This window comes from Anarrhichthys ocellatus, unplaced genomic scaffold (genome assembly GCF_004355925.1).
Source record: "Anarrhichthys ocellatus isolate YVR2014 unplaced genomic scaffold, GSC_Weel_1.0 scaffold18, whole genome shotgun sequence".
Lineage (NCBI taxonomy): Eukaryota > Metazoa > Chordata > Actinopteri > Perciformes > Anarhichadidae > Anarrhichthys > Anarrhichthys ocellatus.
In genome coordinates, this window is record NW_022280048.1 from 3,503,683 (window position 1) to 3,531,665 (window position 27,983).

The 27,983-nt window shown below is 41.1% G+C and overlaps 1 protein-coding gene across 4 annotated transcripts in view; it reads left to right on the forward strand.

Moving 5' to 3' along the window:
• The window catches only part of LOC116388772 (roundabout homolog 2-like), a 77,633-nt gene that overhangs the window by 26,256 nt on the left and 23,394 nt on the right, over nucleotides 1–27,983 (forward strand). For 2 of the 4 annotated variants that reach the window (XM_031856935.1, XM_031856937.1), the window contains exons 3-9: nucleotides 16,125–16,282; nucleotides 16,439–16,559; nucleotides 16,717–16,855; nucleotides 19,542–19,678; nucleotides 21,474–21,485; nucleotides 21,998–22,122; nucleotides 23,471–23,642. In XM_031856935.1, coding sequence (XP_031712795.1) covers nucleotides 16,125–16,282; nucleotides 16,439–16,559; nucleotides 16,717–16,855; nucleotides 19,542–19,678; nucleotides 21,474–21,485; nucleotides 21,998–22,122; nucleotides 23,471–23,642 — 864 coding nt within the window. The remainder of the gene's footprint in view (nucleotides 1–16,124; nucleotides 16,283–16,438; nucleotides 16,560–16,716; nucleotides 16,856–19,541; nucleotides 19,679–21,473; nucleotides 21,486–21,997; nucleotides 22,123–23,470; nucleotides 23,643–27,983) is intronic. The other 2 variants (XM_031856936.1, XM_031856938.1) reach the window with 1 other exon arrangement.

Sequence of the window (27,983 nt, forward strand, 5' to 3'; positions counted from 1 at the left end):
CGTATCAACTCGCCACTTTCCTGATTGGTTTGATGATAATGTGTCTGTTAAAGGATTGCATTTTGCCGTGTGCTTTGTGTATCTTTTTTTCCTAGTGCATGTGCATTCCCTACCTTACAGGAGCAGCATTTTTCTAGTCATGGAAACAATGCAAACCTCCTCCATGCATGTAATGTAAACAATCCTACCTCCAGTCATAGAGATTCTATGCCAGCATCTGTATGTGTGGCGTGCGTCCCTCCCTCACTGCCTGCTCTGCCCTCCCCAGAGAGCTGCAGCATTAATAACTGTAAGTGGATAATGCCTGAGCTCGAATTCCGATCAAGCTTTAATAAGAGCATGATTCAGTCGGCCACTGGCGGCAGGAGGCACTTTGTGTGTGTGTGTGTTTGCAGGCATGTGTGTACAGGGGCCTTAACGTACAATATAAGTGCATTGCTGCTGGTGGTGCATTCAAGGATTTCTCATCTTTTGCCTCACAACGACAGAAATGTGAGACCTAAATGTGTGTCACGTCTCTACCAGTGTCAGGGTCAAACTGTGGTCAGTCAAAATTAACAAGAGGATGTCATGAGTCATTAATAATGTAATCAGGAGGGCAGAGGTAGTTTTCTGTCCTCGGTGTGGTAACAGGCCAAGTCGAGGCCCTCTCTTTTAATTTTGTGCTTGTGCCATAGTGCGTCAATAGTTGAAAAGGAGGGTTTTGTCATGGCTTGCTCTTGCGTCTACACATTGGCTTCATGCTTTCAGCTGTAGATGGAGAATCTCTGCGACAATGTCGAACACCATGCACAATCAGCCGCTGCACATAGATACAGTTCCCAGCGAAGTATAAACGCAGCTCAACAGAGTTAATTGGAGCGTTGTACAGATTCTATATGAGCATGCCTTCAACAGCCAGTCTTCTAATACAAACCGACTGGTAAGGCATTGCAACACTGATTAACATAATACATTACAGCACGGAGAACAGGGACGTTCGAATGTACAGCAACGTCACATTGAAACACCTAACAATTATTAATGTTTCTGTGTATTATGTAATATTAAGTTCCCCGTGGAAGCCAAAGGACACAATACAGAGGGAGCATTATTCATGTTGAGAAGACGTGTGCTTTGCTGAGAGCCATTAAACATGCTATCTGTTCATTGCCATTAGCTCCAAAAGCCCAGAGTGCAAACCTGACTTTGACATCTAATCCTCTTACTCGGAAGAGGACTAATGCACGCAGAGTATACAGCACATCCGACAAACATCCTTTTTTTTTTTCCTGTGAAAGCGTTGAATGGCACAGTATCGATGAGAGTCCTGTTTTTGCTGTCTCCCCAATCTCTTTTGACTTCCCGTCTCTGTTCCTGTCTCCCCCTTCCTCCATCCAACCAGATGGCCTCCCTCTAACAGAGCAATGACACCAGATGTGCAGTTCCAGTGTCGACTCAGGGACCAGCTGGGCTGAGTGTGCCAGTGGTTCTGTTAATGAAAATGGCTCTGCTGTGTGTGTGTGTGTGTGTGTGTGTGTGTGTGTGTGTGTGTGTGTGTGTGTGTGTGTGTGTTGTTTACTGTGGTTCACTGTGGTTCAGTGGCATGTGACAGTTGGGGAACTCTCTGTGGGTGAGGGTTTGGAGAGTGAGCCACAGCCAGTTGCACTGCAGCTCAACTCAGCCATGCAGTGCTCAACAGCACACCCACCAAGGATGAAACTATACAGCTACCCATCCAGAATAAACATTCCCTCTCTCTCTACATTGTATCCCACTCAACGTCTTGCTATCTGGCATTCTGTTTTTCCATCTCTAGAGCTGTCTCTCACATCCCCCATCTTCCCTCACACAGGACATAATTATGTATTCTTTCCTCTAACCTATTTAGTAGCAAGGGGATCACTGGTCTTATTACTAATTCATACATACTCCTCAAACAAAGAAGTAGGAGTAAAAACAGTCTAGGGTAGAATTTACTCAGCTGTATTTGCTTAAAAAGGGAATGTGTTGATTTCTATGAAATATTGCTCTAATTTTTATATTCCTATCGCAGATTGGAACTTGATGCTAACACTATAACGAACGTTTCATTCTGATAAAAAGCTCAAGCCGCAGCTAATGAAGTTGTTACTACATGCTGCGCTCTGTAATTTAGGAATTTGCTCGGAAACAATTAATTATTACAGATGGTTCTGCTGATCAATTAAATGATAAGGAAACAAAGAAATCCTGTTTGCTTGGCAATGAGTCCGACAGTCTCCATAGGATGACGACAAATAAGCTCAGTGACCATGTTAAAGTGAAAAAAAACGTTCCTTTTTAAAAAAATATATAACTCCAAAATGATGGATATTGCAGCGTATACCTCTGTGATAGCCTAGTTATCTGAGCTGATTATGTTTTTTCCCATATCTCCTAGCATAGAGATTATGATGGGGGGGGGGGGTTAATACCTACACCAAATGGCTGACGAGGTGGATGAGATTCCGCAAGCTCTTAAGCATGCTCTAAAAGAAAATTCTCGCTCTTACAGGATAAATCATAGCCTTTTGAAACTTTCGAAGGGAATATGGAGTCCACTCACCTTTATTCTGTAATATTTTTAGCATTTATTGAGCCAGAAGTGGTGCAGCAGAGTGACACAGGAGTGAAGGCTCCCATAGGATTCAGTCCATTAAGCCAATGAGGGGCAGAGTTGTGATTCCAGATATTGGAGACTTTTAAGCTCTACACAGGAATCCATCTTGCAGGATTGCTGCAGCATATCCATGAATAGTTTGCACCTGAATTTCACTGATAAAATGTCCTTAATTTCCAAAAGGATGATTCATACATTGTGAAATAGAATAGGAGTCGAACAGATATTGAACTCTTTGCCGTGTTCATTTGACTAGGTCAAAAGAAATGCTGATTGTTTCTTTTCATGGTGACAACACACATCGGTGTGGGGCTGTACAGTGTGTCGAAATCAATAGTTTGAGAACTGAAAAAATAAATAGTTTGGGAACTCCATTTTGGCCTACTATTCACATTAAGCTACCGGTTTCCTTTTGTCTGTCTCTTGTTGATGCTCATCATGGGACAATCCTCAATTCCTGTCTAGCAGCAAGGTAACGGAGATAGTGACAGAAGACCCTGTTAATGCTTCGTATTACTCCATGGCTCGTTCGTGGCAAAGACTCACCTCAGGGTAAGTCTGTTTCTACCGAAGTTAGCACATAAAACATGGCCGCAGCTCTGACCATCCTGCTGTGTTGATTTGAATGGGAATGTTCTATTTCTATCCTGACACCCTATCCATAACAGCATGGCGTGTCAACAGCTGAAGCTGCATTCCAGGACCAGTTGCATTATGACAAACAAGCATGACACAATTGAAATTAGTACAAACTGACAGGATGTGTGAAGCTGTATTTTGGACTGAGATAAATGCTAACATCAGCAATCTAACATGCTCACAATGACAATATTACCCTGCAGATGTTTACAAGCATGTGTACTAGGTTCACAATCTTACTTTAGCTTGTTTGCATGCTAAGAGTTGGTAATTAGCACAAACCCAGAGTAGGTGCAGGTGAGGCTGAATTTCAATGATGCGTTTTGCAAATAATAGGTCATAAACCAAACTTTCACACATCCACATTCACACCTACTGGCGATTTATGGCTTCCAATTCAACCTGCATGACTTTGGACTGGGAGAAACCCAGGTCACCCAGAGGAGACCTACACTGATACAGGAGGAACATCCATTTAGTGCTTGTGCTGCCCCAATAACACTTTGTGCAAAGTACACTTTTCACATTGCTTTCACTCTAATATAAACTTCAATATGCATACTCCATGCAGAAATAGTTTATTTACACTTGGATTCAGAGAATGTGGGGGAAATAAGCATTAATGACATGTGGGGGCATAAGACTCGGTGTGTCAGCCTGAAGGATGATTCCTCTGCTGCTGTGTGGATTAGGCTGTCTACTAAAACCACTTTGAATGCATCTGTGTGTACACACATGACTGCTGCCAGGACAAGTGAAATGCTGAAATGCACAGACATTTTTTTTTTTACATGTTAATCTTCACCTCGGAAATGTTAATTAATACTCTTACAGTGAGGTTCAGGACAATTTGATATTCTTATAAAATAGGAGAACAAAGTTTTGTTTTTTATTGAAGTAGATTTTTAAAATGGACTGTACTGTATTTATTTGACATCGCTGATTCTCAGTGTGCTATAGTCAGGCATCAAATATCATGAAAACAGAAACCAGGTACTGTAGACTCCACACGCACTGTAAGCCAAGTAATAATTTGCCGTGGGACTGGATGCTCCAGTGGGTGTGTTGTTCTACAGTGTCTCATCAATTACATTCCCTGAGAGAAAACACCCGGCTGTTTTCTGTTTCTTCGGATGCCGAGGTTAATGGTGCTTTTCTCAAACGCCTCTGCCAGCCAGTAATTGGAGCAACTTAACAATCATAAGTGCATTCTTTGTAGTGTAGGCAGCACAGGCTGAACACAGCTTTGTTAACTATGGAAAAAGCCAACTTTTATTGATTAACCTCCCTCGTTCATTCCTCCAAGTGTTTCCTCTTTTCACAACTTAGAGCTTCTCGGTTTTTTGTACTTCACACTGAAAAACACCACCGGCCATCTTAGAAGGACGTTATAATGAGTAGAAAAGATCCTCACATTCTAGTCCCTTTTTAGTATGCATCTGAAACTATCTGAGTGCTTAAATAGAATATTAGAAGATATAGTTATTAGCAGGGAGAGGAAAACAACCTGTTAATTTGTTTTGGCGTTTGTAGAACTTTCTGTCTTTTGAAAAGCCATATAAATAGACGGTCTGAATCATTTCGGCATTTTGTTGCCTGCACACACCGAGTATGTTTATTGAAGGCCAGCAATGGGTTAGTCAATGTCATCCCATTTCAAAATTGCTGAATTGCTTGTATAATCCCTGCTCAATGACATGATTCAAGGTATACAATCTTAATGGGAGGAATTTATTTAATTATTTCCAGTTTTTGACAATAGTCTCAATATAATGAGTCATCTTTGAATTCCAATAGTGAGTTGAAAGAGGACAGGCTGCGCAAGGCAAACGGGTACACTTTGTTTGCACTGTCTGTTTGTCTGTGGGAGTGTTGATATTCCTTATCCAGAAGATTAAAACTGGATCGTCAGTCTCCTAATGCCTTGCACCTAGAGAATATGTGTTGGCATCCATGTATAGTGCTTGCGTCTGTCAGTCGTTTTTTTTTTTTACATGTCTTACACTTCTGACCTTTCTTCTCTCCGATACGCTACACAGATGTTTCCTCTCTCATTCACCTGACCACAGACTGGGAATGGGTCTGGCACATGGCGTCGTATGCAGATCAGACAGTAAAGTCAGTGCAGACTGGCTCCAGTGTGTCAGCAAGAGAGAAGTGCAGCACTTCATACTGCAGAGTCAGCCTCTCACAGCAGTCATTTATACAATGATTTAAAGGGTTATTACATTGCCTCCAGGAAGAAAAAAAAACATCCCTGTGTTATGCACTGTATTTCATCAGGGGGAGCTGTCTGTGTTGAGGGATAGCATGCCAGTTAGAACTCTGATTGACAGGTTATGAAAGCATCAACAAATATGATTTGATTCTGATAAAACCAGATAAAGCATGGGGTTAGAAAATCAAATGAGCCAGAGTCCTCTTTATATAGAGGACATCTGAGCAAACTGTGTTGATACACATAATATGTGTGTCTTGCTTGAGATGCTGTGCACAGTTTCTGTCTGTCTTAAAATAAAGTGATCGAAATATTAAGAAAGAAAGAAAGAGACAGAAAAGCAGGTGATCAATCACAGCATTAGTTTACTTATACGATACGACGTGATTCAAGACATATAGCGAAATTTCATCAAAATATTGCACACATTATAAGCAAATTGAAGAAAATGAGAATGTTTGCAGAATCCATTATATGATAAGAATAGTGTGACTAGTAGTAAAACTAATAGACATTTTAGTTTTGCTCATTTAACAAATGCCAGTAACTCATCTGTAATTCTACTAAATCATTGCCTGTTTATTATTTTAATGAATGAAATTGTCTCCTCTGTTTATAAGAGTGCTCAGTGCTTTGGTCAGCCCCCCCTGTTTTTCTCTATTTTTCCGAGCTTCCTGACACTTGGTGTGAGATTGCAGCAGTATGATGCAACAAAAACACTGTGCTGTTCGGACCTGCTCTTCAGGACCCACAGATTCACAGCTTATCATGTCTAAAAGTGAGCGTCGGGCCAGTCTGCTGCCTTTAGCCCACTTGGCAGCCTGGTGGCTGTTGCTCATCTGTCCCCAAGCCAGTGTGAGCACATCACCGATCTGGACCAGGATTAAAGGACCTAATGCTAACAGCTGCGCTGAGATTAGCCATGTCAGTGTTTACAGTTATTTTGTCAACCACTGTACCGCACGCTCTACTCAAACAAGGAACTGCTATATTTGAATTCCTGTTTTTATTTTACTTGGACCTTGGCTTTAGATTCACTCTGAAATGCATTGCAAATATTTTCGTCTTTGGGTAGACATGGGTGGAGAGATGCAGTGTGATGGAAATCTACAGGGTAGGTTATTATTGATGGTTGGGACTTATACTCCCGTATGTGGATAAACAGAGTTGGAAGAAGCCCCCTCCTTTGTTTCCCAAAATGTACTGTGAAAGGGATGTGTGGGTGTAAAAAAAAAATAGAGCGTAAAACTGACAGGAGATGAAGAAATAGATGATTAACTTAAAACGTGAATGTCTGCAGCATTAAGATGTTGATGGATTGAGCAGTTTTATCTCCTATGTGTGTGTGACAGAGAAAAAAGGGTATGTTGTGTGTGACTGTGTTTGCGCATCGTCCCTCTGTGTGTGTCAGTGCTTACCTTCACTGGCAAGTGCATGAATATGCATGTGTGTGTTCACACGGTGAAAGACCCGCTCTCTCAGCAGAGACTGATCACCCCATGATGGGCCATAACTGGAAGATTGGACAGATTTTCTAGTCTATGTCTATGGAAAATGCCATATATAAAAAAATGTATGGCGTTTTCTGAAGTGGCACCGCAGGCTTCCTTCTGATAGATAGTGTATTTTAATCTGCGTAGACACTTTATGTGATGGAAGAGGTAGAAAGAGATCCTGGGACGGTGTTGGAGAGCAGCAGGTCAGCGGCAGCTGCTCCGTATGTGCGTACAGGATCTGTGATGGGTGGCCTTGGGTTTACCAGGGGGTGTGCATAGATGTGATTAACAGAGATTTGGGGTGAATAATCTTCTAAGCCGCTCAGTGGAGCACTGGTGATGGGGGCTGGGGAGGAGATGGGACAAGCTTAGAGCTACTGAGACGTATACCTAAACCCCGTCCCGCCTGGTGGAAGGCGACTTGTGCCTTTTGAATGTTTGACCAGGACCCCACCGATACATCAGCATCACGGATAATCAAACCTCGGCTCCAGATGTATGTCAAAAGAAGAATATTGCCCGATATATCATTATCAGATGTTTCATACTCTCCAATATTAACATCAGTGTCCTTAAAGAAATCCAGTATTTCAGATTTAATATTGATGCTTCCTGTTGCCAGTCTCTTGGTCCTGCGTGTAACATGGCGAATGGGTCTGGGGGGGGGGGTTAGGGATTATGTATTATGTGTGTACGAATGCCCTCACCTCCAGAGCGTCATGAACCTTGTGTACTACACTCATATTTGAACATTTCAGTCCATTTTCTCATTAAGAGATCAAAGGTCAAATCAGTGCAAACAAAGCGTGCCATACATTATCAGTTGATGTGGTAGCATTACATTACCATATTAATTAGTTTTCTTTTGTGCCGAATGTCAGGGGTAGTGGGGGTGCAGCGCCCTGCTTCGTAGCTCCAAGCATTTATTCAAATGCGTTCACACATATCTATATACTATCCAAACATGCACATATTGCGGCCCATCTGTATGTACCCATGCAAAGAAGGATATAACCAGGATGCTGTGGCAAACACAGCTTAGTAACACCATCTCTGGTGGCCATCATGAGATGTGTTTGATCATGCAGGGTGGTGCAGACGGACAGATTTTTTTTTGCTTTCTCAACATCACTTTCTTCCATTAGATCCCACAAAAAGCCAAGGCAATGGGGAAATATGATATAGCCTATAGAGATTTATAGGAAAGGCGTGAAAACAAATAAAAAATTGAACCTTTTTAACCTTTAAAGGTCTGAGCGAGAATGCCTTTAGCTTTTTTTTTCTTTTCTCCAGTTCCTTCCATTGTGAGGATGACGATGATGACTGTGAAACACAGCGCCGTGCATCATTTTAGAAGACGAGTGCATGTAAGAAAGCTCCCTCTCTCTGGGTGACCGCTGCTTTAGTGAAACAAGGCGGATAAAAGGATAGATTCTGATCCCTGACTCATTTTCCAGCTCATGTTGTACCACTCCGCAATATTGCTGTAAGGGTCTATGATATCCATGGTATTTGTGGAGAAATAATGTGATCGTCTTTTTCTTTATTTTGCTTGCTTCCATTTTTTCTCATTCCTTACTCTTATATATATATATATATATATATATATATATATATATATATATATTCATCCAGTAAGAGCCAGACACGGGTCATATGTGCCTCCCAGCCCAATCAGATTTGGGAAAGGTTCCTTTAACTACACAAAACAACAGTAAGACAGAACGTTACAACTAATGAGGAATTCAGCATCCTTAAATACAAAATGATGAACTAAGGTCATGTGCAAATGTTTGCATAATGCCAGAAATGTGCATCCAGATTCACAGCTGTAAGTATTTGCAAGATAGCAGGCAGATTTACAAAGGTTAGTCTGAGAGATAGAGGAATGTGTTTTAGTGAAGAAATGCACAGAGACAGGAGTAATTAATTATAGATGTGGAGATGTGGTCTCAGGGAATGCTGTTTCTGTAACTAGAGGCATGGCAAGGGAGAGATGGGGGAATGGAGATGGTCGAAGTGGAAGTTGGGGGAGGGACCCTCCTCCTATACCATCCACAACTTAAATTTACATTACATGACAGGAGAATGGATGTTAATTAAACATGACAATGGTAGGGCGTTTATTGTTAACCCCTTCATGGTGGTTGACTGACTCCTAACTCAAAGGCCAAAGAATGCATAAAAAATATGTTTCAGTTTACGCCAAAGTGTAAATTCCCATAAATTTATCTCATGAACGGATTTATGAATGAATATATGCGTACAATGGCCCCTATTGTTGTGTGTGGTACAAATTTGGATTAGAAGGATAAAAAATAAAAGCCATATCCCTGTTTAGAGAATCGTTTTAAAGGAAACAGCGAGGGTTTATAGCAGCTAAATTGCATCTAAAACTCTGCTAAATTTTGTGTTGCCAGAGGCGTGCCCACTTTTCCATGTGCATCTATTTCTAACCTTCATATTGACGCTAATTGGACTCGACACTAATGATGCCAAAAAAAGCAAAGTCAAGCAGTGCTATGTTTTCTAGCTGCCTAGTTTATAATTTTGGACACTGCTGACCGGTTACCATGGAACTCCTCTCGCTGCCTTGGAGAGAACACTTTGAGTTGGGTTTCAAGAATGGAAATGAACTCTGGTCATATTTGGTCCATATGCTGTACCAATCGCTTATATATCGTTTTAATAGAATAAGAAAATAATTGACCCATGTTTACAGTTCAGCAGTGCCCAGTAATGCAAATTAGAGTTAGAAATGATGTCCTACATCTAATAAGTTATTATAACGAAATTAAATTCATGCAATCCTATCCAATATTGATTTACCTTTTCTCATACCTTAAATATATGCCAACAACAGAAATGTAGTCTACATGCTGGGTACCATATTCTTTCTGTGACAATGGGCCTTGCTTTACTCACGTTGTGTCCCTGCTGATCGTAATGCAGGATTATATTAGGTAATGTACATCTGTGCCGGACTCGTAGCCTCGGGAGACATTGTGTGAACGCTCCCCATCTCCCCGCTGACCGCAGTCCTGACTGATTGCTGATGACTTTTTCAGGGCACGGACATGTTAAGTTGTTTATTTATTTAAAAAAATCCCCAATGTGGATAGCTCTCTTGACTCTATATTTATCCTCCCCTCCCCCGATTGTGTGTCGGCATATCTGTCTTGCATTCTGTGTCTGTCTTTTGAGCAGCGATGATATGATGTGGTCATCAGCAAAGTCTGTGGTATAAGAACAGGGCAGCTGTTTTTTTTTTTTGTTTATGCATGCGTGTGTGTGAGTATGCGTGTGTGTGTGTGTGTGTCAGTGTGGGTTTTATGCATGTGACAGATATGGGACATCCTTGACTGCTGTTGAGAAAGTGACACACCCCTACAGGCTATCGTGTTCAAAAAGAATCTTCAGCAAACTCCAAAACACAATTTAGCAGACCACTGTCACGAGAAATCACTTAGCTGTTGTTTTGCATTTTGGACACTGGATCACTGACTGTATAAAGCTTTAATATGGTTTTATGATTAGGTTAGCGTCACAATACCTGACATTAGACTAATTAAAATATAAATATAAATGTATACAAAAGAATACCACCTGATTGCTGTTTAAACCTGCTATGTGCTTTGTCCACATTCAGCACATAAATTCTTCATTGCATCTGTGATTCCCGAATGGAAATACTGCCATCTGTCACACACAACAACTCGCAAGGTGTTAGTGTCTTCATCTTTCCTCATATGCAATTCTGTTTCTTTTTTGCCTCTGCTGTGTTGCCCTACAGTACTACACCACAACAGTTTTCTTTTGGGCGGGGTTTAATATTCCCCTGCTGGAACACCAGCCTGCTTGCACGGGCGCACACACACACACACACACACACACACATACATACACACACACACACACATGCACAAACATGCACAAGCAAACAAGCAGATAGCTTCAAAGTAAACAAAATGCTGCATGAGTTAATTGGGTTGTAGGTTTGTCACCCAGCATCATCTGTCAGACCTTGTTTATTTACCAGATTGTATTACGAAGCGAAAGTGTAATAATTGATGCTCGCAACTGACTCAGTTAGGGCTAAATTAATAGATCAAAAATGATTAGAAAATGCAACTCCTTAATTAATCACATCTCATTATCTCCTGTTTCTTTCACAAATGCATGCACATTCATGGATACACTGGGGGAAACGACCAATTTGGTATTTTGGCTACACTACGTTTAAGATTATTGTCCTGACACATTTACGTTCTATAGATGAAATTGACTGTATAGGCCTTCTGGGCCAAATTGTATTGACTTTTCATTATACAGTTTCAATATCAATACATTGACACAATACCAATGGATTTTAATGGCGAGGCTGTCATGCACGTTATACACCACACAACAAATTGTAGGAATAAATTATAGTCGGGATAGTAAGAAACCTGGTTGTTGTTAAACTTCACCTTGATGTCGGTGAACGCCAAACGGTCACACTTGAGCTGCTTGCTAGTTTAAAATAATTCTGTCAAAAGTCTACAACCTTGGAGTTTTGGAGTCTACAACCTGTAAGGCTGCACTAAGGCACAGTGATGCTTTGAGCCAGATGCTAACACATCTTAGTTTACCAATTATTTTGGTAATAAACCAAAGAATTGGACAAATTAAAATTGCCCAGATGACGGCGTTAAAGGAAAATAAATCTGTGGATCACCGAAGATTATTACAATTCATCCTGAGGAGGAGGATGTGAATGTGTGTACCAAATGTAATGACAATAGCCCATCCATCTAGTAGTTGTCAAGACATGTCACCAAAAACAGACAACAACACAAAAATCAACCTAGAGGAAAAGTCAGGGGATCACCAAAGTCAGTAGGATCCCCCCCTCTAGTTGAACAGTTGTAGAGATAGTCTGTCTGGACCAAAGAGGTGGACTGACCGACCGACAGGCTGACATTGACACCCCTAGAGCTATGCCGCTAGCTTGGCTCAAAACAAATATATTGTGGGTGACAGTGATGAAGGGAGAGGTAGAGGTCATGACCGTCAATGTCTGAACCGGATTTCATGGCATTTCATTACACTCTGGGCCAAAGTGGTGGAACCACGGGCCACAATTGTCATCCCTCAGCCATGGCAAAAAAAAAACAAGCCAAACATAACAAAGCATTGTTACTAACTGTTCCTGTAATGGCTGTGTGATGTCATATCATTCAGCAAACTCTGACTTGCATCCTTGTAAAAAGAGACACTGCAGTGAATGTGTGCAAGTTTAATGGATACACAAGGCTTAAGTGAACCGGACAATATAATAAATGCGTTGTCTGATAAATGTACTGCAATGTTTCCACGCCCTGTGTAGGAGTAAACAGGCTGCTCTAAATCCATGTATTTGTTACCAAATGGAGTTGATATTCTACATTTGAATGACGTGGGGAGCTTTTGCTCTGATCAACATTCATCAAGATCTCAAGGGGGATCTTCATGGATCTGATGGTGAAAATGGTGCAGTGAAAATCTGTTATGGAGTGCTAGCTGAAGAGGGTCTCAAGAAATCAGGATGCTAAGATGAAATATCTAGGCATTCATGACATCCACGCAACCCCTCCCCCGTTTCTTATTAATCATATAATGAGTCCCTGTATTGTTATTTGTATTCAGATACTTCCACCTTGTCACATTATTTTACCGCCCATTATGCCATGAAATGCAGCCCATTTATAAATCATTCTCCTTCTGATTTGATAAATGAATCTGGTGAGTGAGTGAGCCCGCTGAATGGCTTGTTTGAATAATTGAGCAGTACTCAATCAGACAACATCAGGCAGCGGTGGCGTCCCCGCCATCTGAAATAATTACCACCCGACGACAGACTACACATGGGTGCTGCCTCCACAGGGACTCCACATTTGAGACCAGTAGATTAGAACAACACCCCCCGCCCCCCCCCCCTACAGAAACCTGCAGAGGCCTCTCAGTGAGAACAGGGAAGGAAAGGGGACACCCACAGCAGTGTTCAGGGTGTGGGATGGCTGCCACTGCAGTGGGGTAATGCTTACTGTCGGGATTGAATAAATCACAGCAACAGAACCGACAATATTTATGTATTCGGACAAAGACCCCACCCCCCACCCTTTCAAATTCGTTGTAGCTATTACCAAGAGATTGTATATAATTAGTTAGTCACTTTCAATTTATTTAGACATGATTTATTATGTACACCATCAATCATAAAACAAATGAAAACCCTGTTTTCGTAATCTTGGGGTGAAATTGGAAATATCCCTGAAATTGAAACAATAAGTAAATCGTACCGGAGAAATAAAGAATTTGGGGATTTTTAAATGAGATACAATTGAAATGACTGACCCCTTAAACACTGGTACCTCCTCAGATAACATACTAGTATTTGTCTCTTTTGTTTTTAGATATATGTCACACTTACTGTACATACACTCTATTGTTCATTTAAGCTATCTGCATAATTTAATAAGGCAGAGAATGTGCATTCTCTGCCTTACTTTTGTATAATTGGGTTTTCACTTGTCTTGAATTATCCAATTTTTCCCTCTGTGTGTCTGGGTTCCACAGTCTCTTGAGACAAGCTTTGCCACAGAAACAGCTTTAATGTGACAACACAGGAACAGGACGGTAGTTGTGTGACTGGATGAATGTTTCCTGCATGGAGTGGGTCACTAAGCGTATCGTGCATATGTCTGTGCCAAGGTGGTGTCTGCAACTGAGCCTCATTTACTCCCGCACAGACTGGATGTGATTGACAGCTGGGCCAAAGGGCCTTTGGCTCCTTCCTGATTTTCTTTTCCACTAGAGGTGTCCTCTGGGACTTGGAATCCATGCTACAGTATTTCAGCAGAACAGCTTATGGCTGTAATGAGGATGAAAAGCAAACTGAACACCAAGCCAGTGTTTCCGTGCTGTGCTGCGCTGAGTTATACAAACTATCATTTTGTTTTAGACATTTTTTTTTATGATTTACATTCGACATTTTTTGGGAAAAACAGTCGAGACACTGGCTTATACTACCATTTTAATAGTTGGTGTCCATAAATGAGGTCATCAAAACTGTAAAATTGCCTAAATCTCAACTGTTATCCAGCAAGTGTGGATTATAATTAGTTTTTTTTTATTAGTCACTCCTTATATCTAAAATCCAAAATGACACTTAGAAGCTAATGTTTATTCACACGATTTTCTTTGACACAAAATCTTTTTATTCTTTACAACCATGTTCTTTTATTGTTCACAGTGTATTTGAACTGTTGTCACACGAGGCACTTTTTTTATTCAACATTGTCCAACAGTAAGGCTTTTCACAAAAACAACATGTCATAAGGTATTAATGCAAAGCGGCACAACTCATTGCAGGATCCAAAAATCGCAATCTCTATTTTTAAACCTAATTCCAGTGATGGCTTACAGTACGCTCATCCCTGTGGCTACTTAGAGCAGAAGCTTTTGAATTGATATTTGGGACAACAGTTGTGACAGAATTAGGGAATATTGAAGCTGTAACCTTTTAACTTCAGCAGCAGATACGTAGCTCATAGCTCTGTTCAAAATGCATGAGTGTGGCATTGCTTGACAATTCTTGATGTCCTCGCTCCTTTGAACACTCAAACTCAAGTACAGACATCCCTGCCATTGATAATTTGAAACGGTTGTCCAACAGTGGAACAATGCAGAAAGAAGTGCTCATAAATGGAATGCTAATGAGCTAAAGGTGTGTACCTTCAAGATATTAAAAAAAGCTATTTTGGCATACTTCACCAACTGTATTTAAAGTAGCTGTCATAAATTCAGGCTTTTTTTAGTATTATAGAATTGCTGCCCCTCTTCTAGCTACGATATTGATTCCTCTACAGAAAAGTATGGTGGACTTTGAGTATATTTAGTCAAAATAAACAGTAACAATTGCTGCTGTTAGTGAGATATTTTGAAACCATTTACCCCTGGACCCAAATGAGACATTACATTGCTTCAGTCAATATCCCTGGTCAGTCACTGGTGCTTCCAGTTTGTACATGAGGTGGTACAGCCTCTTCTCAAATAACCAAGGTCTGACCCTGTGTCTGCTACAATTACAGACCCATCTCCAAAGTGCTGTTTTCATGTCTTCATTCAAGGTTTCAGAAAGAAAACCATGTCTCAGCCAAACTGGTATATTTTATAAGTCAAAATAATAACTTTGAAAATTGGATCTTTTAGAGCACAAAGTGCAGCCATTGGTATTTAGAATGTATTGATTATTTGATTGCATTCATAATATTATGTTGCAAAATTCTCTGACGCTATTCCAGGTTCCCAGAGGATGGATGTTAATTCTTTTTTTTGACCCTCTGACTTTCCTTCTTCCACAATCATCAGGCCACTCTAGCTATTTAACGTACTGCAGATATTGTACTCGTAACACAAGACGCTACTTTAACTTTAATGGACTGAGCTCATTCACACTCCCCAGAGGATCAACCTGTTTCATTATGGACCTTCATAAAGTTTCCTTTTAGCACAAGCTTCAGGTCAAATGATCTCCTGCCTGCCTTCCCCAGCGTGTCCATTGCTGTGACCACTTGTGGGTTTACAAAAAACAATAAGCACTTGTGATTAATTGTGTTTTATGAACAGTATCAGTTGTTCTATCCAACCCCTTCCCCACGTGCGATGTAAGGGGATTTGTGTTAGGAAGCCTCTATAGGGCTGTAGAATTTCAGTGTTGACTTATAGACCTCCCTTTTTGGGTTACTGCTAAAGTCTTACTTTCCTTTTATGTGTCTTGCTCTTCTGCTAGATATCTTTCCCATATTGTTCTGTTAATCCTACCTGGCTTTACACACTATTACATTAGCAACTGAGCTCAAAGAAGAGCCTGTGCTTATATCCTCGGGGGGACAGCTGTATTATTAAATACAGAAATTGCTGAGGGTCCTGTGAGGCAGTCTACTCGATTGAATTATCTTTTGACTCTCACATTAGAAAAAGGTGGCAAAGGTCGGGAAGCGCATGACAGCTCAGTCTTGGAGCGACTTTCTGACTCGCACAATAGAATCTCAATGAACTTCAAACTAATAATTGGTATGAGCCATTGCTACAGTTGGAGTAACCACTCCTGCTCCCTCTTGTCCCGTAGTGTTACGGGACGACTTCAGGCAGAACCCACAGGACGTGGTGGTGGCGGTCGGGGAGACTGCGAGCCTCGAGTGTCAGTCTCCACGTGGGCACCCTGAACCCACCACCTTCTGGAGGAAAGATAAAGCTCGCATTGACCTCAAAGATGACAGGATCACGGTGGGTAACTCACCAGTGAACATCTTTTACAAGACCCTTATACTCTGACTCACATGCTCAATGATTCACCTGTTCAGATTTACATGGAGCTGTTACCATGGAAAGCACTTATCTTTGGACTGGTTCATTGTAATTACATGCCTTTTTTTTCATCAGGTTCGTGGAGGAAAGCTAACCATCTCAAATACCAAGAAGAGTGATGTGGGGATATATGTGTGTGTGGCGGCCAACATGGTCGGGGAGAGAGAGAGCGAAAAAGCTCAGCTCTCAGTGTTTGGTAAGAAGTCTCATATACACTCTTTGCCTGGCTCAAAAAGCAATAAAGCATGACTTTTTTTTCTCAAAGGTATTTACTGAACACCAGCATATGCAGTATTTACCACTCTATCAAAAGTATATTTAGCATCCGTGTTATGTGTACTGCCCACATCCAGAAAGACCAGTGTTTGTGCAACGGCCTGTGAACCAGGTGGTCCTAGTTGACGAGACTGTAGAGTTCAGGTGTCAGGTTCATGGTGACCCACCTCCTACACTGCGCTGGAGGAAGGAGGACGTGGACATTCCCCGCGGCAGGTGAGGGACGCGTGCGAATGTATGTTGCGCATTATGTCTGTGGGCGCGTGCATGTTCGTGCGTGCGTGTATTCACGAAATAAAAGTCATAATAGATAACCGTGAAGCAGAGCTAATGAGTCCCACTTGAGAAATATAAAATATTCAACATGTTACACATGGAAGACTTTCATCAGTGTGGCAAAAAATCATTTATTAGACTCAGACAATCTCATTATTTGCTGTTTGAACTACTGGATGAAAGCATGTGCATCGGGTTGCTTTCAACTAATTCTCACTTCCAAGTACCCTTGCACTTTATGTGCGTGGACATGAGATGAAATAAAACATGCAGAGATTGACACAAGAGCATATTTATAATAGAAAAACAATCCAACACAGTAGCCCAACAAGAAATAGCACCTCTGTGAAGTCTGTAATGTCCAGTCAGTCAGAAAGGTGTTGATTCTTTGGTAGTTTTTTGATGCCGTTGTAATGGATTGCATCCTTTTCAAAGGTGTTCCTGTGGTTTGGTTCACCCTTGTGTACCCACATCATAAGCACATATTAATTGCCCTGCAATCCCATTAGAGCACTTATTTTTTTAAGTCAATATCAGCCTGTCATGTGGGTTTTAATAGTCACTGCTCAGCGCTCATACTTTTAATTACATTATGTCTCATTATGCAATCTGGCCATCCATCAAAACCTTTTAATGCCTTTGCTAGGTCTGAGTAAAAGTTTAAGACCCTTTTTCTTTCCTTTTGAGAATATAAAACGATTAATGTAACATTCAAAGCATGCGGGCATGATTTGAGGCTGTAAAATGGGATGACAAAATGAGATTCAGCTGGACTTTAAATGTTTTTACAACCAAATTGACTTGAGCAATGCATCCAATTTATTTAACAAATAACAAAGCAAACTGTAACAAACACTTAAATTGAATCATAAAAGACAGACAAGTGGCTATTCCCAGGGCAATTTCAGACACATTAACAGAAATCATAAAAACAAACAAATGTCATTCACTTGGTAGCTTTTTGTAAAGTGTTTATTCTGTAACGTTTACAATAACCTGGGTAAACCTTGTCTAATTATGAGAAACCTGATTAAGATGCATTAATAATGTCATATTAAATCAGACTTAGTACAATAATTGGTACTATACCTTTGCATTTATATGTAATCTGTTTGGCTGGTTTATACATTAGCTGTTCTCTTCCCTCTTCCTTTTGATTGATGGGAAATTTCTCAACTAAAACTAATTTTGTATACATAATTAACTATGTAATAATGTAATATTAACTAATATGTTATTGAATTAAATCACTACTAGAATTGCTATCAAGCATCAATTAAATCAAATGCAAGTAAACAGATACAACTTGAGTCGACATGGAACCTACAACCTGTAATGCTCAACCTACTGAGTCAACTATGTTAAATTGATGATTTAACAACATTTTTAAGGACTACTAAATTAAAAGGTCACCCCCTTATAAAAAGAGGAACGTTTACTGATGCAACAAGTTTAACCAACACTTGTTACAAGCCATTACTGCTGTCAGGATACCTTGTGAGGTAGAACATCTGCCTGTCTCTCTGTCTGGCAGTCTGTCTGCCCACCTGTGTTGTGCCCTCTACCTCAGCACCCCTTGACTTTAGAAACATGTCCTACTTTCAGACCTGCCTCGCCTCACTTCCCTCCTTCCACTGCTTTCATTCTTTTCGTAAACCCCGTCAGCCTCCTGGGAAGGCTGTATCTGGGTCAGAGATGTGCTGTGAATGGAGTCCTCAGCAGACTCTGGACAGACCCCACAACCTCCATCGATATTCTGCCCCACGCCCTTTAGAACATCCATTTCAAATGTGACTTTTTCTCACCCCTTGTGCCATTTCTCTGCCTGACTTGTCTCCAATCTCTGAATCAGTATGGCTGGCTAGACAATTTCACAGGATCTCTAACGCCAAAAGGCCCCCCAGAGAGGGAGAGCCAAACTCCTTGCTCTTCTGCTCTCTCTGTCTGTAGCCCCTCTGAGGCGCTTATCTAAACTCTGGTAGCTGAGATGTTTCTCCCACTCTAACTGCACCACTGCTGCCTTGCAGTATGCTGCACTGGTGGATGCACACTGATGCATCTATGAATTAGTCATTTCTTACTGCTAGGCTCATTCATCAAATTCAGTTTGTCAGACCGTGCCACTCCCTTACTCCCAGACTGTTTGTCTATCTCTCCTTCTGTCTCTGTCTCCCTCTCACTTTTGCTTGCTCTCTCCCACACAGATGCACTCACACACACACACACACATACACACATAGTATAGCATACTGCACAGCCCACACCGCAGTGGGTGGCTCGTCGTTATAAATATTGAAATAGTGGAACAGTCAGGGTTCCAGCTGAAAGCACCTTTCATTTTGCCATGCCTTCATCTCAGCGTAATTGCTCCCCTTTTTACTGCTTCTGTGGCAGAGTGTGTGCAGCAGGGAGTCTTTAATTGTCTTACAAAGTCTGTCTTTATTCTATCAAAAATGACACAACCTAAATAAAAGCTTCCATCTTAACATCACACAAGTTTACGCAAGCTTGATTCCACTTTCGTGTTTGTTGATTGACATTTTGATATGCATGATTGCTATTGATGTTCCTGTTTTATGAAATTGACCTGTGGTCCCTTCACTTGACTTGATGTCACTGTCTCCAGGTATGACATCAGATATGAAAAAGAGGACTTCCTTCTGAGGATAAAGAAAGCATCAGTTGGTGATCAGGGAACCTTCACCTGTGTCGCAGAGAACCGTGTGGGTAAACTGGAGGTCTCTGCCTACCTGACTATCAGAGGTGGGTAACTGCTTGTGGACTCACTTGAAGCAAAGCTCATAACCCAGCTCTGATATTTTTTTGTGTCTCCCAAAGCAGGCCACAGGACAATCAGTCCTTTATTGCCCACTTTACGAGTGTTATTGCCCCCCTGCTGAAAGGCTGGTCCTGGCCTCAGCTTTTCTTTCATATAGCAGGGCTGATGTAGTTGATTGCTCCAGATCTCCAGCCAGGCTCCAGATATGAACAATCTAACCAGCTTTAAGTGAACTGTTATAACTCCTCCTGGGGGGTTCATTCTCCATCCTGCCCACTCACGCCATACTTGCATCACATCAGTGTGGGGAAACTATTTTATAGTAAAGGTTGATATTGCAACAATTAAAAAATATTATATTTTTATTTGGCAAATCAGGCCCCCTCTGCTTTCTGCTCTTTACGTTAGCACTATACAATCCTGAAAACATTGTTGATACAATTAAAGAAAGAGGAGAGACAGATGGAAGTAACACTTGACTTGGAACCAATAACAAACTGGTATCACGTGGATTAGTCTTCATACATCATAATACACACTGTACATTACAGATCTCATAACATTAACTTTTCGTTCCTTCTTTATTACTTTATGCTTTTTATATTGGATTATTGTTGTTCTTATAACTCAGACATGACTTGTTGTATACTCTAAAGAGATGTCCCGACCCAATGTTAAGATGTTGGAAACAACACCGACCACTAACACAAAAGCTGCACTAAAGCAGTAAATACTGGTCTGAATATTTTCAGAAAGACCCCAAGAAAGAAGAAATTATTAATGATAATTAATTCAATTAAACAATCTTTGATTGAATGTTTCACCTTAAATGGTCATGTGCATATATTTGCACTCGTTGTTTGGGATATGTTTTGAATTATTTTTACTAATTAAAGTTCATATTGGGCTGATGGTGCAAGAAAAGTAATACATGACAGTCAGCCAGATGGCAATTATTTTAATTAAATAAAAATGATATTTTGCTGTTCAGTCACCTGAATGCAATCTGTTCTAAGCCTGTCCTTGTCAAAGGTCTGTTTCACATACATGAGACACTTGATATACAAAAGGATCTGTTAACTGTGTGAATGTGCTCTTCAGGGGACATGGGTTGCAGAAAAAATGTTCAGCCTGTGTTTTTTTTGGTTACCCTTCTCTCTATTATTGTCAAGGTGCCATTTCCTTGAAACCCATACCATCACCTGCTTCTGGTGACTGAGCTCCACCCTCCTCCCCACCCAAACTTCATGGATGGATACGAAGGTTACGATATTGTAACCCTAGTTCTATAAGCACAAGTGATGCCCTCTACTGGTCCCTATGGGTAATACAGTCCTCTAATCACAAGCATGAATTCACCCACTGGAAATCTGCATAAGCCTAGCAGGCCAATCAAGATGTGCCCACCCAAATACGTACTGATGAGGTTCTTGAAGCGTTGATTCATGAGCTGTCAGTGGGCAAGATAAAGGATGGCAGACAGACGGGTGTGTGTGCTGCCTTTTGTACTGTCTGGTCAGCGTGTGTTCAGGTGGGCACGTCCAGATCGGCCGGCTATGCTTCTGCAAATTTTCAGTGGCCAAATGCAGGCTCGTGATTGGAGGAGAGTATTACCCATAAAATTTAGTAGAAGGCGGATCCTGTGTAAGTTAGAACCAAACTCCATCTCATTCATTTCTGATTTTCATTCTTTTTTCTCTGTCCCTCTGTTCTACTCCTCTGCTTTCCTTCTCTCTGTTTCGTGTGTTAATCTCACTCACACCATTGTTGTGTCACCAGCTCGCCCTGTTGGTAAGTAAGAGCTGAAGCCATTATGCATGCGTTGCTCTTCTTCGTTGTTTCTGTTTTTGATCACACACGTATGCATGGATTGATGTAGCATTCCACAAACATTCATCAAACTAATATTGGACATGCATATCCACATTGTTGCTACCAACCCTTGACTTTTCCGGGCAGTTTGGATTTACCACCTCACTTTTTCAGGGGGTCCTGATACAGTACGATTCATATGCCCTAATTCAAAAACTTGAATTGAAAAGGACGTTTTGGGACCCTGCTAACTAGTTGATATCATTCATTCGGATGTTCTGGCAGCTGGATGAATGACTTGTATGATTGGCATAGTCAAGAAATAGTTCCTAAAGAAATAACAAAGACCTACTGCATGAACCTTTTAGATTGTAGCTGGACCTTCAGTCCAAGCATTTTTCTTTAAAACTAGTCCTTCTATCATACGCACTTTGAAAGTCTTTGCAAATTTATTGCTATTGTGTTATGGTTTATTTTACCTTTAACCTCAGAGGCGCCCCAGTTTGTGGTGCGACCCCGTGACCAGATTGTGGCACAAGGACGAACAGCTACCTTTCCTTGTGAGACCAGAGGCAAACCTCAGCCCACTGTCTTCTGGCAGCGAGAGGGTAGCCAGGTGAGGGTACTGATTTTGACTAAATGTTGTTGTTGTTGTTTTTTAATGTAGCTGTATATATGTGTGCATGATGGTGAATTAATAATATAATTTATATGCCCACCTTGCTATACAGACTTAGATTAAAACAATTATAAATTCTGTAGCAGCATCCAGAGTATCTAAAATGTAAAAAATGGCCAAGGGTCTAACTAAAATGATCAACCCAGGTGACAGCACACCGTAGTTCTGTTCCATAAACAGATAACAAAGTGGTCATTCATCACCAATCTACCCAAGTCCAACTGGCCAATTCACTTAGCAAGAAACAATGTCATGTGCAGCATTAGAGTCATTAGACATAATGAAAGCAGGCTAATGTCCTTTCCTGCCCATCAGCTTGTCTGCTCGGGGTGCAGAAACAGACAAAGCTGATGCCTCAATTTTATGACCATGACTTCAGGTTATTACAGCAGGATTATCACTCTCAGGGGTAAACTGCCTTTCAGACCTAGTAGGAAAGAGACATTGACCCACTTTTCTGACTGAATTATACATAACTGTTGGAATAAGCAAACTGAAGACATGTCTTGATACAGCAGTGATTGCTTTGAAGTCAGTTGGTTGACCAAATATGGTATTTTTCCCCCTCTTTATCCATCTAAGTGACTAGTGGGGATCACACTTTTTGAAATTGGTCCAGTATTGAGTGAGAGCGTTGCAGACGGAAACCACTAAATAGATTGTAATGTAATTGCTTGGGGGAAATTCTCACCGTCAATTTACATCCACTGAAAGTGCTTGTATTTTCTAGTGACAGGCTCAGATTGTGTGTCTGAAGACAACATGGAAATGTCCATACAAAGAAGTAAACATTTTTTTATTTCCCTTGATCAAGTTTCTCTTTCCCCATTGGAAAAATGTTAAGACAACCAACTCTTAATTTGGGAAAGTTAAGTCACTATCACTGAGAGGAAGATCCACATACAAAGGCATCATCTGCATGAAATGAAAATATTTATATGCGCCATCTCAAAATTGACCCTAAGAAAGATATGATTCAAACGACGCAAGAGTAAGCAAGCAATTGTCGTTCTTGAGTTTTACCAGGAGAGCTACTGATGATGTGAAGTATATTTGCAATAATATTCCTAATAATCTATTTAAAGCAGTATCATTTTGTGTGGCAAGCAATATCTACTTAATGAGCAACTTATTACTGAATTTTTACAGAATATGTTTTACCTTCACATAGATAGAAATAACTGAAAAAAACATCCTTTATAAGGGAATTTGTTTACCTTCGGTCTACCAAGAAAGTATGTCATCCCGTTTTATTTACACTGCTTCCCTCTTTCACTCCCTGTAGGATCTTCTGTTCCCTAACCAACCAAAACAGGGAGATAGCCGTGTTTCTGTGTCAGTGAATGGAGAGTTGACCATTACCTCTGTGCAGCGCTCTGATGCAGGCTATTATATCTGCCAGGCCCTCACTGTGGCAGGCAGCATCCTGGCCAAGGCCCAGCTTGAGGTAGCAGACGGTAAGGCTGGACACACACATAGTAACTGTGAGAGCTACTTATATTTTGTTAAAGTATCTGATATAACATCACCAACATGCACTAATAGCGATTAGTTTTAATTGTTTTTTAACCAACATTCTATTGTTACGCCCTGTTAAGTTAATTAGACTATGCATGGTAATGTAAATACAAAAAACTATTGCATGACTGCAATGCTCAATATATAGGTAATTTCACCAGAATGGAGCATTACTTTTCCTATATGGTATAATCTGGAGGGCTTACTCCTAACAGCTGGTAGGTGACAGAAACACCACTGCTTTATATAGACCCTTTTACAGTTTGTAAAAGGGTCTCACATGCTGTTTGGCAATGGAAGTACAGTGGAGTGCTTGCCAAGCTATGCAAGGGCATTAATCACCGAAGATCGCAAATGCAACCGAAACAAGTTGACTCGACAGATCCGTGTGCTATAAGTAAGTGGATCCGATACATAAACCAGTGGGCCGATATTAAGTGGCCAGATAAATACATGTAGTTGGTGGAGAAACCTATAGCTACAGCTGTTGAAAACATGACCAGAACTTGTAGGTGTCCTTGTAAAAGCCTCAATCAATTAAAGATACACAACACAACATAAGTCAACAGTTAACGCGCCACTTGTTAAACTGACATGCCTGTCGTAATCCAGACTGAATTCTGTAGAAGTTGAGTCCGCTGTTAGAATATCGATTCTGACAACTGAACGACATTTTGACGCCGTTGACAGACAAATTCAAGGTTCAAAGTCTCGATGGCTGGGGAAAAAATACTACTTCCATTGCCAACATGCACGAGCATATGTATTATGACGTTGTCTATTTAAGGGTCAATAATGATTTCTAAGAATAATGGACACATTTTAAACACATCACAAATGCTCTCAAAAGTCATTGTCTTCTTCATGTTCCTATCGTGACATTATTCAAACTGTAGGCTGTTGAACCATTAAACATATTTTACCTTTATTCCTGAAATCACAGGTTTGTTTTAGCAATGTTGTTGGTGTAGGGTACAACACACTTTACAATTGAATGGCGTCATCAAATTTTATTCTGCTTTTGTGTTTGATGCTTTTTCGTTTTGATGCAGACTGGGCTTTTATCAACAACAAAAAAAACACATATGATTGCAACATTTTCCAGACCTAATAAAACAGGGAATATACAGCACTTGTCTGCCCACACTCAGATCGGCAAAGATGCATCTTACAGTATGTTCTAAAAGCCAGTCACCCACACAATCATCTGTTTCATTATTACCTCACTGTGTGTGTGAATGGTCTGAAAAGACTAAAACTGTGTAAAATAAAACTGCCTCCTTGATGGAAAGGCACTTTAACTTTTTTTCTTCCCTTTGACAAAGCTTTAATGTCAACATTAAGTGCTGTGCCGCTGCCAGCTTGGAGCTGTTTATGCCCTTCTCTCCATTTGTTTCTTGGCTTTTTCTCCCACACATTATTATATTGACATCTGTTGAAGGGTTTTTCAGAGGAAATGACTCCTGTTCTGTCACTCAGAAGAGATGGATCAATATCAAAATGTTTGGTTTAGAGCATGAGGGAAGGGAAAGATGTGGTTGATTGATGGCTGTAAACGGAGAGTTGCCATGATACCAAGTGTAGTTGACGTGACGTTTCTAGCATTACTCAAAATGAAGGGAGTCCAAGAGGGTCCTGAACTGGATGTATATTTTCTGAAGGTCCATATATGGACTAGTGCTCCACCCTGGGCGTTAAGTCAGGGCTGAGCTGACAGGTTTATTAAATATCCAGTCAGACTTGTGAGAATGGTACGTGCTATAGGGATTTTTTGTGCAGAATAGGTGAGTACAGGGCACTTCACCTGACCACTGTAAGAACAGCAGCCGTGCACTCTAATGCTCTAATACACTAGTTTGCTAGCCAAAGGTTGTGCGTGCGGATTGAAACAGAGTCATTGTATTTAGCCATTTTTCAGACTGGGTCACCATTAGCATCTATATTTCCAGCCTACAGGGGATGGATACTTGACATTAGAAGATTTTGTGTGTAGTATCGCTTCAACCTGTCCGACTGACTCTTACGGACACTGAGGATGCCTGGAGGCGTACGTGGCTATTTGTGTGATGCTTGAACAAAAAGTACAAACCAGTACCTCGAGAGTCACCGTTCAACTCGAGTCTTGAGCAATACTGTAATAGTATTTGTAGAAAGCGATGCTTGGATTAGATACACTCATCTTATCATTGTTTTTAATAACCAACATTCACTCAGTAACAGGCATACAACCAGTTGTTAAGTCTGCCAAAATCACTTTATCTGCAAACCTACTGTTATACAATTTAGTTCTGCAGCTGTGGTTAACAATCTCAGAAATCAACATTGTATTGTTACCTTTGTCACGAAAGCCTGGACTGTATGATTGCATGTATAATGTTTTCATGAAAATGAAATGCTACACCGTCCTTCTGTAGCCAATATAACAACTAATGCTCAACTGAAGTTCCCCATGAAAGGCTCATTATTGAAGCTTTTATTTCTGTGACAATCCTAATAAACGCTTTTCAGCGACACTATGTAGATCAGGGGTCACCAACCTTTTTTAAACTGAGAGCTACTTCAAGGGTACCGAGTAGTACGAAGGGCTACTTATTTGATACAAACTTCCTGAATAACAAAGTTGCACAGATCACCTTTTAATAATATGTGTGAAGAGACTGTCTGATCACATGTCAATGTTAATTATTCCTCACAATAATTATTAACAATGATTTCCACAACATGATGGTAGGAAACACAGATATATTTAAACATTTATTTCTCTTGTTCTGTTTCAACATTTGAAAGTCAGAGGTATCACATCTCCGATATTTTTGTAAATATCTTTCTTGACAGTTTTGTATGAATAAGCACATTTGTAGCATTTGGTTCAAAATCACACCTGTTATGTTTTTGTAAAAATTATCACTTCTAACATTTTTTATGAAATCATTAACTGTCATATCTTCAAATCATGTCTCGTTTGTACGAACCACTTTTGTAACATTTTTGAACAAATCATGATCAACAAATCAACTCTGTCCCATGTTTATACAAATCATCAGTTATGAATATCCTGTGTTGTTTGGCTTTGGAGCGGATGTCATTTATGATCTTCACGACAGGAGTCATCACATGATCAAAGCCGGTTACTTTTGCACATAGCGCCTGCTGGTGAATGATGCAGTGGTAATGTAGACATTTTGGGAAGTCTGGGTCACCTTTACATTGCGCAATGAAGCCTGCATGCCGGCCCGTCATCGCGGGAGCCCCGTCTGTTGTCACCGACACCAGCTTTTCCAACGGTACATTTTTCTCCACGAAGAAACTAGTAACCAGTCTCGTCTATAGCCTGGCGGGGGATCCAACCCTCCGAGGCGCGCGAGCGTCTTCGGGCGCCCGCGTTCAAACCTCTAGTCTGGGCCTTTTCGGTCGGATTGCGTTGCCTCGCCTTTACCCCCGCCACCCCTGAGTTGTTGCCCCGCGGACTGTTCCGAGGATTTACGGACCTGAAGACGGGGTGCGCTCGCGGCGCGCGTCCGGCGCCAACGGGATGCGCCCGCCATTCAGAACCTGAAAACCCAGTGCGGTGCGGCAGCCTCGTCCTGGCTGTCCGCCGTGCGCCTCCGGGTACCCAACTCTCTTATGACGAAATATTGTCATTTTAAAATCAACATTCATGCAAGCGTTTTTGATTAAAAATGAACAGCAACTAAAATGTTTAAACGGAGCTCGTGATTAATACTATTTTTAGAACATGCCTTGCGGGCGACTCACGTGGTCCCTGCGGGCGACCAGGTGCCCGCGGGCACCGTGTTGGCTACCCCTGATGTAGATGATGTATATATTGCCACGTAAATGCAAACAATTCAGCAGCAATTGTACAGTAACCATTGGCATATCACTGGTGGTTTCTTTTTACTGTACCTTCACCCAGTTGCTTGAGGTGCCGTGTTCCTCATTGTGCTGAAGGAGGTGTGATGAAAGATTAGGCATGGGGAAGCTGCTGTAAACACTTGTACAACTGGAGACAGACCTGATAACAGTGGAGAGCAGCAGTGAGGAAATTGGAAGCAGAGGGTAGTTACAAGGCCTAGAGAGCTTCAACACTTCAGATATTACTGTTGCAGAGTGCAGAGCCTGTTTTCTGGATGATATAACATGCTTTAAAAAGCTTTAAAAGAGATGTATTGTTGTTCTGCTCTACATGCTAATTCAGAGTTTAGTTTTGTGTGTGTGTGTGTGTGTGTGTGTGTGTGGCGGGGGGGGGGGGGGGGGGGGGGGGGGGGGGGGGGGGGGGG